This window comes from Mauremys mutica, chromosome 5 (assembly GCF_020497125.1).
Source record: "Mauremys mutica isolate MM-2020 ecotype Southern chromosome 5, ASM2049712v1, whole genome shotgun sequence".
In the NCBI taxonomy this organism is placed as follows: Eukaryota; Metazoa; Chordata; order Testudines; family Geoemydidae; genus Mauremys; species Mauremys mutica.
Genome location: NC_059076.1, coordinates 32,170,310 through 32,184,894, shown reverse-complemented (window position 1 = coordinate 32,184,894; position 14,585 = coordinate 32,170,310). Strand labels below are relative to the sequence as shown.

The 14,585-nt window shown below is 43.3% G+C and overlaps 1 protein-coding gene across 1 annotated transcript in view; it reads left to right on the top strand.

The window, feature by feature from the left end:
* ALPK1 (alpha kinase 1) overlaps positions 1–11,366 on the top strand; it is a 39,498-nt gene extending 28,132 nt beyond the window's left edge. The window contains exons 8-13 of the mRNA XM_045017565.1: positions 513–617; positions 944–3,131; positions 4,782–4,935; positions 6,561–6,723; positions 9,675–9,861; positions 10,666–11,366. Coding sequence (XP_044873500.1) covers positions 513–617; positions 944–3,131; positions 4,782–4,935; positions 6,561–6,723; positions 9,675–9,861; positions 10,666–10,865 — 2,997 coding nt within the window. The 3' untranslated portion in view covers positions 10,866–11,366. The remainder of the gene's footprint in view (positions 1–512; positions 618–943; positions 3,132–4,781; positions 4,936–6,560; positions 6,724–9,674; positions 9,862–10,665) is intronic.
* Positions 11,367–14,585: the final 3,219 nt, after the last annotated feature.

The following is a 14,585-nucleotide window of genomic DNA, read 5'->3' as shown; positions in this document are numbered from 1 at the left end:
CAGACACAGGGTCCCAGGACCCCAGGAGGGTGGAGGTTCTGAGCCTGAGTCAAGCCACGACCCAGGGTTCAAGCTCTATTGTTTTGCAATGTAGACACAGCCCAACTAGATCCATGCTCTTGGAGTCCACCAAAAGTATCCCATGAGCTGACTTTCTTTGTCCTCTGGACAGTCAAGTTTTTCCACACTGCGACAGGAATAAAGGGCTAGAGCAGCCACATTTTGGGAGGGTGCTAGGAAATCTGGGATATGTGTGGTTGGACTCAGGCTCGCATAATGCAGTGTAGATGCTCCAGCCTCAGGTTGGGACCCAGGATTCAACAATTCCTGACCTAGGGTTATAAATGAGTGTAGAGACTCAAGCCCTATAACTCAAGATCTACTAATCTTGGACTTACATTGCTGTGTTGACATACCCTATAACTGTTACTTGCCTTTTTCCACCACCAAGAATGTGACATTACAAAGATGACGTAGCGTGTAAAGGAATTTTTCTATTGCTGTTTTAACAGAGCCTTCTCCAAGAGTTTGACCATCGCTTACTGTCAGCTGCTGAAGCCTGCAAGCTGGCAGCAGCCTTCAGCCAGTACACCCCGCTTTTTGTGCTCACAGCGGTGGTGAGTATGATGTCAGTTCACATCTGGGACTTGGGTAGGATGGTGCACCCCTCCCAGAACTCCTATCTAAAACCACAGAGGGAGAAAGACAGGCGGCGAGACAGATCCCCCAGAGTGATGATGCTTTGCAAGTTAATACCTCACCCTCCTGCAACTCTAAGAGATATGAGACAATCCTTACCTCATTTCCTAGAAATGCAGAAACGAGCTGTAAGAACTGGTATCTGTGCCTTGAAATGCAAGAAGAAATAGCACTTTTTTCTTTTTATTTGGAACAGAATTCCAGATTTCTAATTCATTGACTTCTCATCCTTTTTCCTTTTCAGAATATCCGTGGCACATGCTTATTGTCCTATAGTTACTCCACAGAATGTCCTCCAGAGAAGAGAAAGTTCTATTTGTCTGAAGCTAAGGAATCCTTTGAAATTGGTCTTCTCACCAAGAAAGAAAATGACCCTGTCACTAGCAGGCAGGAGCTTCATAGTTTTATTAAAGCAGCTTTCTGCCTTACAACAGTTCATCGGCGACTCTACGGGGAGAGCAAGAAACTCTGTGAGGTGAGACAGCTATGTAGTGAAGCCATGGAGAAACTGTACACTTACAGCACTTCACCTTTTACAGAGGATCAAGACAAAGAAACACTTGCTAAAGAGATCATGTCTTTGATCATATCTGTCAAGGAGCATTTAGAAGTACAAAGCTTCCCTAATTCAGATGCCAGGTCTTATGTTCCTGATAGTTACAAAGGTGGAGTGGAAAAGCCTATCTTGCGTGGTGAGGTGAATTTTGAGAAAATCCTTGAAATGCATTCCCAGCATCATAGGTCAGTAAGTGAAGTATTTGAAAGTACTTGCAGGAGTCAGGAAACCAGGCACAGAGAAGCCAAAATGGGAGCTTGCATCACTGCCTTAAAAACTGAAACTAAAAATGTAGACACCATGTGTACCACCGAAGAAAAATTACGCTGTGGCAAGTACAGTGCCAAAATCTCTGATTCACAAAACGCAAGAAGAAGCCGTGAGAGACTCAGTGGCCGAAGGAGATGGATTAGTTCTAATGTAATGAACGTCTCCCTTGAAGAAGAAATGGAGAGAAAGACATTAGACAGAGTTACCAATGATGAAGATGGCATTTTCAGCAGTTTGCAAAGCAGGAGTCAAACCACTAGTTCTTTGAAGTCTTGGAGCAAGTTGTCAAAATCAAGTTCCTCTGCTAGCTGGGAGGAGCTAGACTGTAATGCTAGCAATAAGCTGCCCAGAGATTGGCAACCCAGGGAAAAGGGCTCAGTGGATGAGCAGTGTTGCACAGCCTCAACTGAATCTACTGAGGAAAATGTTCAAGCTGGCAGCCTGCACTCATTGTCCTTCCAAACTCATCATCTCTCTCTTCAAGAGTCACGGAGTGGCTGTTCAGGTCCTTCTCAGCATTCATTAAAGAAAAATATGCTCTTTGCTAATAGACTAGCAGATGCGTCCTCAGCTTCCAGAGAAGGGCTCTTGCAGGGGACAGAACCTGAAAGGGATGCCTCAGAACAGAACGCAGGGGATGCCAGTAGTATAGACTTCAGGAACAATGCTGTTTCTTTCATGGACTTAAAGGGTGCCCATTGTTCTGGTCCCAACAGACCCGAGAGGGAGACGATTTCCTCTTCCCTGGCAGAATTAGAATCCTTTGAAATGATTGAGTCCAGAACCAAGGACAGCAATAGAGACTTCAGTGTTGTTCACAGCCCTGCTCAGCACAACATAGTAGAAGGAAATGTAATAGATGCTGAAAGGTATAAAAGAGTCACAGAGCCATTATCTAGAAATAATTATGTGTGGATTGACCCAGAAGGAGATACTGTAGACAATACAGAGGATCCGTCAGTTGAGCCTCATGTACCTATAGGTAAGGTAGCTACTACTACATCTATAAGCAACAAGCCAAAAATAGCAAGTGATTCCTTTGTATGTAACTGGATTAATAAATCTTCTGCTGAAATGGCTGGAAATGAGTCTTTTGAAATGCCTGAAGTCGACACCCAGGCAGATACAGAAGATGAATGGGAGTTTGCTTTCAGCAATAGCAGGAGTTCAGTAAACAACTCTCCTGCCACGAATGCTCCAAGGCCTCAACTTAGCCCCAGGGTTGGGATCAGAGTTTCACCATCAGGGAGGAAGAAGCCAGAAGCTGACAACTTCAATGACTGTGCTACCACAGAGGAAGATGAAGCAGAAAAGTACAGGAACATTCTGAACAGCAGACACAGCTCAAGCTCCTCTCTGAAATCATGGTACAAATCAGCTCAGTTTTCCAGCAGTTTCTCTGAACTAGAGAGTCCATCTTTTCTGAACTCCAGTGGGAGCTCTTTTGTCTTTGTGCCTGGGAGAACCAAAGAACAAATCCTAAAAGCTCGCTTTCTAGAGGATGCTGACTATGAGAAGCTCTTGTCAGGTGTTGAGCATAGCTGGCTAGTGCAGAGACTGGAGACTACTGGAATATTTAAGGCTAGACAACTCCACAAAGCATACTGTAAGTAACATCTCCCCTGTGTGTGTATGTTCTGTGCCATCGTGGTCCCAAATGTAGCTATACGGAGATAAGAGCTAACCTTTGAAGGATTTTGTACTAAATGCAGGCCAGCACTCTTACTATGATGATGAACAAGGTATAAAACCCTCAAAGATAGATAGAAGCAGCAGATAGAAATCTAGAGTCTGATCTTGACATTCTTATTCATATGTGTTTGTGCATTGGCCATATAATTCAGAGATTAGAGCATTGCCCTGGTAAACTGAGGGTCACATGTTTGATTCTCATTTTGCCTTATGCCAATAATTTAGAGGAGAGTAGGGACTGGTCCTTTCTGGTCTTAAACATCTATGGAACTATGTATGAGTAAAGGCTGCAGAATCAGGTCTGTACTACTTACTAGGATCATACAGATCTCAAGGGTCTGGATATTTTTAAGCCCTCTTCATTTTTCAAAATATTTAGATTTAAATGAAAAAAGAACCAATCCAGGGCGGAAGAACATTTTGGCTTAGTTTGCTATTTTGGTTAATATCACATCCAGTTTTTTCCTTTCATCCATTAACCAAACCAAGTCAGACTGCACCTGCTTCCAGAATCTCTCAATTATTTTTAATTTGTCTTAAGGTCCTTGTGAGTTTTATATTTTGTTCATTTCAATAAAACTCTGTTCTCAATCTGTGATTCTAGACGCTCTGTCTGCTAGCTCACAAAGTTAATAAACAAGCACAACTGACGCGGAGCACTGGTTTAAAGTGTGGCTCTAATCTGAAGAGGGTAGGTTTTGATGAAACATTTTGATTGACCTGATCTGAAAAAAAAATTCAGAAGTTCAGTTTGTGAAAGTTGTTGAGATTTCAGTTTGTGACGGGAAAATTATTTGAAATCTTGAAAATTCTTGTAGAATCATTTCCTGCCCAGCTCTAAGTGCCATGGTCTATCTAGTACAGTATCCACTCTCTGACAGTGCCGGCCCCAGAGGCTTCAGGGAAAGGTGTAAGAACCTGCAGTGGGCAAATGTGGGATAATCTGCCTCCACATGAAGGTCTCCTCCTAAGCCTAGCAGTAGATTGGTTTTAACCCTGAAGGTTTTATATCCCTTCCAAATTTGTGTTAGCATTAATTAGTCTAAGTCTAGATAGTCTTATCAGTGTAAATGTCCAGTGCCACACAATTTGGTGGTATTCACGTTTATATATGTGCTAGAGGCTTGTGACTGGCTCACAGCAGGGGCATTACAGAGCAGGAGTGAAATGCATTTGATTCTTCCTATAGATATTTTGTGTTCTCTGCTCGCTATTAGTTTTTCTGCAGGACGCTCTTATCATTTAAACTTTTATTAGTGTACAAGACAGGTGCAGGAAAGCCCTGCTACCCCAAAGTAGCCCTACAGGGTTTCCTGCCAAAGCAATGCATTTTACCTTATACATTTCCACTTATGGATGAGCTTCTTCAAAAGATGCTGTTTCAATACTGCACTGTAATAGTTGAGTGTGACAAGATAGCAGAGCTTTGAAACTTTGTCTGGGCATGGACATCAATCCCAACAGAAAAAACTGATAGCTCTTAGGTTTCACCCTTGGTTACTGGTATGGAACAACCTTGCTAAAGAAGCTGTCGGTTTCATTTGTGGGGGTTTTCTTTTGGTAGCTGCTCTTCTTCTGAAATACTCTAAGAAATCTGGGCTGTGGACAGGCCAGGAGACAGCTGTGTATATTGGAGACTACCTGAGCGTGGCGAAGGAAGGCAAACAAAGGAATGCATTTTGGATACATTTTCTGCATCAAGAAGAAACTTTGGGAAGGTATTGATCAAGCACAAATTGCTGAAGTGAAATTTTAATCAGGGCTAATTCTGCACACATAGGAACTTAGCAATTGACATACTGGATCAGACCCAAGGCCCAGCTAGTCCAGTGTCCTGTCTCTAACAGTGGTCAGTGCCAGGTGCTTCAGAAAAAGGTGCAAGAAACCCCACTGTTATAGGGCCGTAATGGGATAACCTGGTCCCAGGGAAAGTTTCTTCCTAATCTCCATTAGTTAAGAGCTGGGAAATATCCTGAAGCAAAAAGGTTTTATAACCCTTCCAAAGCTCCTGGCTATTTGATCCTCACTATTATAGCTCTGGATATTCTTGTTACCCAGTTTGATTCTGAAGTTACGGCCTTTCCATAGGAACAGGTATTTAAAAAGAACCAATTGTTTCATTATTGTTTTCTATGTTATCTGACACTGTGTTACATTTACTGTCCATTTTCCTATTATGCCCTTGGACTTGGCTACACACAAACCTGCACAGGAGTCAGTGAAAGGATTTTATTTCACACCTTTTGTTGTTTCAAATTATCTCATTGTGGATTAAGAGTTTCCTATTTCTGATTTAAATATAATCCGGATACAACAATCTTAATCTGAAATGAGAGTATCCACACACAGATTTGCATAAAATAGGAAAATAGTCAAATTAAAACCAATTTAGTGATTTCAGTGCAAGCTTGTATGTAAACTAGGCACACAGTAGAGCATGCAATATTGTTGTGTTTTAATACAAATGTGAGGAGAGGTTGCTCATGGGCACAAGATTAACTACCAGTATTGACCTCTGCCTGAAGTGGAGGTCTTAAACTCCTTGTGCACTAGGGTCCAGATTTTTAAAAGTATTTAGGCCTTGCTCTGCTCAGTGTTGCAATGCCGAAGTCTGATTTTTTTCAAAAATGATTTAGACACGTGGGAGCCTAAATCCCATTTATAGTCAGAGATTTTGGCTCCCAAGTGTCTAAATCACTTTTGAAAGTAAGATTTAGGCTCCTAAATCAGTTAGGCATTGCAATGCTGAGCGCAGCAACACCTAAATGGCTTTAAAAATCTGGGTCTAGCTGTCTTGTTTTCAAGAGGATAAGGAGAGAAGTGGGCGGGGCAGAGCATGGCATGTCTGAGAGATGGATAACATTTTATTCTGTGTAGTGGCTTTGTGAAATGGACACCTCTGCCCTAAGAACTGGAATAAGTCCACCAGCTCACTTCACCTAGGCCTCAGCACCTAGAGGCAGTGCTTGCTGCTTGGGAGAGGGAAATGTGGATTTTGGACCATGAATAAATGTGATGTATGTGTTATTAGGGAGTATGGTGGGATTTTCAAAGTGCCTATGCTCCAGTGGAAGTCAGCTGGAGTTAGATGCCTAATTCATTTACACGCTTTTGAAATTCTCATCCCAAGACTAAGATCTTTCAGAGCTAACTTCTCTTATTCCATCAAGAGGTACAAGACCAGATTTCACTTGTTGTCATTTTAAATAAGTTACCAATAAATCGCTTTGCCCTTGAACAACAAAGTGGATTTGTGGTGATGATTTGCATCCCAGTGAGGATTTCCCTTACTGCTATCTGCCTGAGGAATTGGCTAGTCTGTGTGTTTGTTTTTACCATGTAGGTATGTTGGGAAAGAGTATAAAGAAGAAAAGGGGCTTCTTAACCATTTCATTGATGTGGAGCGACAAATGACTGCCCAGTACTACGTGACGGAATTCAACAAAAGGCTGTATGAGCAGAAGATCCCAACACAAATCTTTTACATCCCCTCTGCAATACTCCTGGTAAGAAGTCCTGAACTGAAATCAGCTGAAGCAGAGAATTTACAGAAGCCACCAGGAAATGATCAGAGAATGTTTCTCCTGTAAAATAATGGGTATAAAATGAGGAAAGTTACACGATCTCTGCAGAACAATAATGTTTGTTATAAACCACTTGTGTCCCATACACAGTGCATATGTAAACACAGCGTTTTGGAGCGAGCGAGAGTGAGCCTCGTGGCTAAGGATAGACAGCCTCTCCATAGGTTTCAGAGTCTGAGTTCAAGCCGTAACGTCAAAGCACTGTCTACAAAGCTGTTTTTAGAACACCATTCTGAGCCTTAGAATCACAGAATATTAGGGTTGGAAGAGACCTCAAGAGGTCATCTAGTCAAAGCAGGACCAACACCAACTAAATCATCCCAGCCAGGACTTTGTCAAGTCAGGCCTTAAAAACCTCTAAGGAAGGAGATTCCACCACCTCACTAGGTAACCCATTCCAGCGCTTCACCACCTTCCTAATGAAATAGTGTTTCCTTATATCCAACCTAGACCGCCCCTACTGCAACTTGAGACCATTGCTTCTTGTTCTGTCATCTGCCACCACTGAGAACAGCCTAGCTCCATCCTCTTTGGAACCCCCTTTCAGGTAGTTGAAGGCTGCTATCAAATCTCCCCTCACTCTTCTCTTCTGCAGACTAAATAACCCCAGTCCTCTCAGCCTCTCCTCATAAGTCATGTGCCCCAGCCCCCTAGTCATTTTCATTGCCCTCTGCTGGACTCTCTCCAATTTGTCCACATCCCTTCTGTAGTGGGAGGACCAAAACTGGACACAATACTCCAGGTGTGGCCTCACCAGTGCTGAATAGAGGGGAACAATCACTTCCCTCGATCAGCTGGCAATGCTCCTACTAATACAGCCCAATATCCCATTGGCCCTCTTGGCAACAAGGACACACTGCTGACTCATATCCAGCTTGGTCTTGCTAGACCAAGTCTGTCGACGCAGGGAGGCTCGCTCGTTCTCACTCCGAAATGCTGGATAGAGATCCCCTAAGAGGCAAATGCCATTACCTGGTAAACAAGTTTGATTATTTAAAGATGAAAAAACATCTAACATACAAGCACAGATTCACACCAGAGGGTGCAATGGGTGCACCTGTAAAAGTATGTACGTCCTGCCAGGCTCACCAAACCCATACCTTTACGTGTGTACCTTGGGCAGGAAAGGGCTCAGTCAACCAGCTGGCAGCTATAGTTGCCCAACTTGTGTTAGCACCTAACCAGTTTGTGCACAGAAATATGAGGGCTCCTATTTGCCTGCAAGTGCACATGCTGTTTTAGTAGCTGCACCTTTAGCGTGCGTCTTTAAAATTTAGCCTATAGTTATACCAGAATTAGGGTACAATTCTGCTCAGTGTATTCACTTAAATTGGCCCATTGATTTAAGTGGGACTACCCAGCACTGATGCCAGAATGGGGTGGGGGGAGAGACGGAGCCATGGCCCTCCCACTTATCAAAGGGCCGTGCCCTGCCCTTTTTAACAAAAGAAACATGCGCTGTGGGGGAAAAATGCCGTCCCCATGTTTAGAACTAAAGTTGTCTGTTTGTTTGTACTATAATTAAACCTTCAATATTATAATGTGGCTACATTTTGTATTGTGGTTATTTATGTTACAGTTGTACTCTGCAGGATATTAAGTAGTATTTTAATTCCTCTGCCACTTTGGCCATGGCCCACCCACTTCTACAAAGGTTCCAGTGCCCTTGCTACTCAGATGAGCCAGGCAAGCAGTGTGTGCCCTGAGATTGTCAATTCCTTGGGGCAGGAACTTGTTTTTTCATTTGATCATTAAAAAACGTTTAAATCAATAATAATAATTATTAATAGTAACGGATGTTGCAGGAAATAACGGTTAAAATAATACGGACCAGATCCTTGTGTCCAGCCAGTCCCCATTCAGTGCAGCCTGAGAGTTACACTAATTTGCATTGATTTTTAATGGCACCCAAGGAGCGGATGGGGATCATCAGATTACAGCACATCCAGACTTGCCCCCAACATACAGTCCATACCGAGGGGGATGGGAGGGGATGGCATAGAGCCAACATAGCTGGCAACACGCCATGTGGAGAGTCCTCCATTCCAGGGAAATCTGCAGCTACCCTGGGACAGTGGCTTTCTGGCCCTCTTGCATCACCTGAGTGGCGCACCGGCCAGAGCATTAGCCACCATCTTTCCCTCTCTCCCTTTTATAGCTCTAGTTTATATATTTAACTACGTTCTACTAGACTTCTGCATTTCAAATACAAATAGCCAAGTAGACTATTATATACAGTATCGATGTCCTATTTCTTTGTCCCTGCATGTGTGGAATATAAATTACTGCTCTGTTGTTCACGTATACACTATAACGCAATATGCAAATGACCTTGGATGAAAGAGCTTTGCTTTACTGCTTTTGCTAAGCATGCTGTCATTGGTGCTGCTTTGCACTGGAGCACTGGTTAGCAAGTCCTAATGCAGTTTTAGCACTAAGACATTCAAGCGCTTGAATATGTAGATATAACTACATAAACCAACCACAGCCAATGTAAAAGATGAACAGCTGCTGGTCTGCCATTTTCTCAGCTCCTTAGCCCACTTTTTATACTGACTTTCTTGCAATATATTTTTCATTTGCTTTACAAGCAAGATACCTGTAGAATTTGTTGATCTGGTCTCACCAAGCTGAATTGACATTTCCAGAGCTGACACTTCCTTCTCTCTAGCTAGATGAGAGCTCTGCTTCCAGATGTGTTGTGATGGGAACAAACAAATGGGTGGCACAGTGTGGGGGCTCTTTACATCCAGGTTCCTTTTAGTGCGGTGGGGAAAAGTAATAATGCAAATAAGAATTCAAGTAGCTGAGCTATGGGACTTCTCATCTCGACTGGGATTATTTTAATCCTTCAACATTCTGTTTTCTTTCAGATATTAGAAGGCAAATCCATAAAAGGATGTGTGAGCGTGGAGCCCTATATTCTGGGAGAATTTGTGAAACTATCTAATAACACAAAAGTAGTAAAGACAGAGTACAAAGCCACAGAGTATGGCTTGGCCTTTGGCCATTTCTCCTATGAGTTTTCCCATGGCACAGATGTGGTGGTCGATTTGCAAGGTTTGTATGATGGCTGGTTCTGTTTGTTGTGTGTCCTTCCCATTTTCCAGCAGTGTGTGCTCTACAAAGAACAAAACCATTTACAATGTCACTAAGGCAAGGGGAGGCATAGAGAGGACTCAGACTCACATTGCATAAGAAAACAGGCCATAATTTTTGGCATGTGAAATACATTACACCTGGCAGCTCAAGGAGAACCTCCCTCTCTTCTTGATGTGAGAGAAACTGTGATCATGTTCCTGGGCCAGATCCTAGTGTGATGCAACCTTGTGTCACTTCACCCATGTGAAAGTTAAACTAAAGATAACAGAAATGGGCCCCTTAGGAGCTTCTCTGCAAAGGGGGCTCCTCAGATGACCCCAAAACAGTGTAGCAGTTCCCATGCCACCCTTCTCCTTCCCTGTGATTGGCAAGCCCCCAAATGGCTGAAAGCTACCTTCATGCATACACCCCCTCTTTAGCTTCACAGGCTCTCCTTGGTTAGAGCTGAGGACCTGACCTTGCAAGCTGTTGACTCAAGTACCCTCCTCCCTTAACAGAGTAAAGCCAAAACCAAGATGCTATTGGGACCTAATGTCATCTTGTGATTGTGTTCTTACCTGCATATCAGTACAGACGTTAAGGGCCTGATTCTGCTCTTGCTTACTCTGGGGTAAATCAGGAGTAACTCGACTGATGTCAGCAGAATTCCACCTAGGTAAAACTGATCAGACTTTGGGTGTGTGGGGCTTAATTACAGAACACAATGAGGTGAAGGGACTATTGTATGTCATTTTATATTCAGATGTATTCTTTATTCTACAGGTTGGGTGACTGGTAATGGAAAAGGCCTCATCTACCTCACAGACCCCCAAATTCATTCTCTTAATGGGAAAGATGTTTCACACTCCACCAACTTTGGGGAGAAAGGAATTTATTATTTCTTCAATAATCAACACGTGGAGTGCAATGAAATCTGCCATCATCTTTCTTTAACGAGGCCTTCGGTAGCGGAACCTAACTAGCCTCGTGCAAAGACAGCCTGACAGGTGCTGACGTGGGACCTGATCCCGCACACGTTTATACACATAAATAACACTGCTTGCAAGAGCAGAGCCATAAAAGTAAAATTACTTCTATTCCTAAGTGTTGGAAGGATCTGGGTCATGTTCCAGGTTGGTAACGCATGTTTCTGAATACAGCTTGTTGTGGAAATTAACAAAACCACATAAAAGTATATTCAAGGAACATAAAGGGTATAAGAAACTCACAAGGGCCAGGAAAATTATGAGCTAACACTAGAACTTTGTCCTTACAATGATCAGTGTCATCTAGAAATCGCAGCACCGGAAGGAGACAAGATAGTACAGTCTGTACTCAGGGCTTGACTTCAGTGTAGGGTTTTGACTGAGAAAGGACAGTGGGATTTGTAACCCTAGCTGCTATTAGGAAATACTATTCTAAGGAAGAGGGTGTAGTCAGGATCTGGTATAGTTATTTCAAGTATTTTGGGCTTGTATTTATGATTTTCAGAGACTTTTTTCAGTGTTGACATGCTGTGTTACTGAAGCAAAATAATAAAAAAGGAGCTTCTTTCTCTCAGACCTGAGTGTGTAATTTCTTGCTTACATTGTAAAATGGCAGTTTTAACTGTGCTAGCCACAGAGCAAACCTTGCAGCCCTTATACAGGCAGAACTGCTGTTGAAGCCAAAGGAAGCCTTGCCTGAGGAAGGATGGCTGCACTTGCTCACATCTGTGTTAATGTGCTCACAGGAGACTTTCCTACCGGCCTGACAGTTCTCTCTTAAAAACAAAACTGCCTCTAATGGAACTGTGGTGGCCGCAAATCTAAAGGCCAGTCTTGCAACCACAAGTAGTCCCGCTGAAGTGAAGGGAGCTATTTGCCTTTATCAAGTAAACTCAAGTATAGTTATATAGTAAAGGATGCAGCGAATTAGTGTGTAGCAAGCTGGAATGTACATCTGCGATGCGCCAGCCAACTGACTGCTTGGATCCTGCAATCGCTGCTGTGAAACTTGTACTGAACTTATAGCATGTGGTAGTAGGATCCACGCAGTCAGTCAGTGCATTGCAGGCTAGTTGTGCTGTAGGTTTACTCCCCAGGTTGCTGCACATTAACTCTTCAGAGAGACAAGCCATAAGTAATGGTGAGTTGCTCTGTAAGAAAATGGTTTTTGCTATTTTTGGCTGCCAAGTGGATGTGGGTGGGTTTAGGGCATTCCCTGCTGTCCTAAACATGTGGGGGCTCATTCTGATCTGACTTACACTAGCTTTACATGGTGCGACTGCTTCCTGGAGCTGGTGGTGGAAGGTGGAACCGTGGCTGAGCTGGCACAGGTGGATGAAATTTGCTGCTGGTACCAAAGAGGACACAGGAGAAATTGTTTCTCGGAGGAGTGTCTCTGGCTGGATCTACACTGTGAGCTAGGGATGTGATTCCAAGCCCATGGGGATGTACTCACGCTAGCTCTCATCTGAGCTGCCATGCTAAACATAGTAGTTTGCCGCCATAGCACAGGCAGCAGCAGCATGTGCTCACAGCCCCAGATACGTACCCACAGGGTTCAGGTGGGTTTGTACTCAGGGCAGCTAGCGCAGTGCTGCTGCTGCCTATGCTCTTCATAGAATCACAGAGCCATAGGGATAGACAGGACCGCATCTAGTCTAACCCCCCCTGCCAAGATGCAGGACTTGTGCCTAAACCATCCAAGACTCAATGGCTCTCCAGCCTCTTCTTGAAAACCTCCAGTGAAGGAGCTTCCACAACCTCCCTAGGCAGTCTGTTCCTTTGTCCTACTCCCAGGATGTATTAGGATTTCTGCAGAATATAAGAATATCGTATAAAAATTAAGATTCTGCTCCTCCTGGTTGTGAAAATAGACTTTCCAATGTACACTGACCCTGTGCACTAGTTTAGATAAACCTGAAACACCAGCTCTAAGAAAGTTATGAACTGCCCTAATTCAGAGCAGTATGATGTTAACTCTGAAGTGTAATGAGGCAGGAAGAAACGCATCGGTGGATAATTTAGGCTTGCAATTGCACACATAATTTGCACATATATCTTCTGCAGTCATGCATGCAAATTAGGTAATTGCACGTACAAATGATTAAATAAACAAATGGCAGACACAGGGACAGTCCTAAAAGTATCCTGCAGAATTTTTCCCACTGACTGATGCCGAATGCACTAGCAATTTTACTAGCCACATGTCTGAGCCATCTCCCATTAATGCCAATGGAAAAATTCGCATTGACTCCAAAGAATTGTCTTGGCCTCTGAAAGTTTAATTATGACATGGTCATATTCCTAGTTCACACTTTGTACAATCATTATCATCAGTGGGAGATCTGTTGCCGACTGACGATAGTTTCATGTCCCTAATTTTGTGACCCTGGCTCACAGACCGTAATATAAAACTGTATTTTCCCACAGAGTGGGTTTGATGCCTTAGCATTTTGGCGTTTCTTCTGTCAACATAAATTATGCGACTGAAGCAGAAATGTCTGGTGATATTCTGGGGTTGAGGAAATGTAATTTCACACTAACCCCCTTAACAGCCAGTGTCACTTACTCTACTGTTCTGCCCCCTGAAATTACTCAATTTAATTCAACCCGCACCCCAAAGACGTTTCTGGGAGCTTTCACATGTGTGCTGGCTGTGCTGGGGACATGTTTTAGTATTGCATGTACATGCAGCTGCTGCTTTGAACATTTCCTCTTTATTTCATTCATTTTTATCTTCACTTTTGTAATTGTTCATGGTTCTATAATATACTCGAAGAACCCCTGATTTTTAACACTCCGCGGTCTTTGAATGTCCTGTGGTATGCGTGCTGTCCGCAGGCTTCAATAGTGCTTACCCTGGGTAGAGGCAGCTGCCGCTTTTTACTTTTTATGAAACAATCTTTTGTTGGTTTTTTTTTTTTTTTAGACCAAAGCTTGTAATTCATGGATGTGACCTTCTTGGACTTTTGTGAGCTACCACCTGGAGAATTGGAAAGTAGCAAATGCAGTTATGTCATTCCCTTCTCAGAAACTCGTCGGGGATGTATTCAAGGGGCAGAGAATGTCAGGCTTTATCTGCGTTAGATTTTTTGTAGGGCTTGTCTTCACTGCAACAGATAGCTCGAGTTAGTACACTCAAGTTACTGCACTCGAGCTAGCCTTCAGAACAACACTGAAGTTGCACAGAGTGGTTGGATTAGCAGCACAGACTGATGAGTTGTAACTCGAGCTGTTACATTCCCCACTGTGTATCTAGTGGCAGCATCACTCCAGCTTCAACACACCCTCCTTAAGGGTATGTCTCAATTGAGCTAGAGATATTTGTGTGGGGGCAGGAATTGATTATTAACACTCAGATCATAGCTTGAGCTAACGGTGCTGTGAAGACTCACCCTTAGTGCTCCTTTGCTGGTGATGTGATTGACCTCGGAGAAAGCGCTGAAAGCCTCTGTCTGTGAAGTAGCCAGACAAACTGGGTTCAATGCATTCAGATCATTGGCCAAACTCTTCTGTGAGCTCTATGGTCTCGTGGTTGCAATGCAGGATTCAGACACTCTTGAGTTTTATTCCTGGTTCTTCCACTGACTTGCTGTATGGCCTTACTCAAGTCAATTAACCTCTCCGTGGCTCTGTTTCCACATCTGCATAATGAGGAGAATACCTACTAGACAGGCTTGGTGAGGATTAATTTATTACTGTTCGTATAGTGCTTTG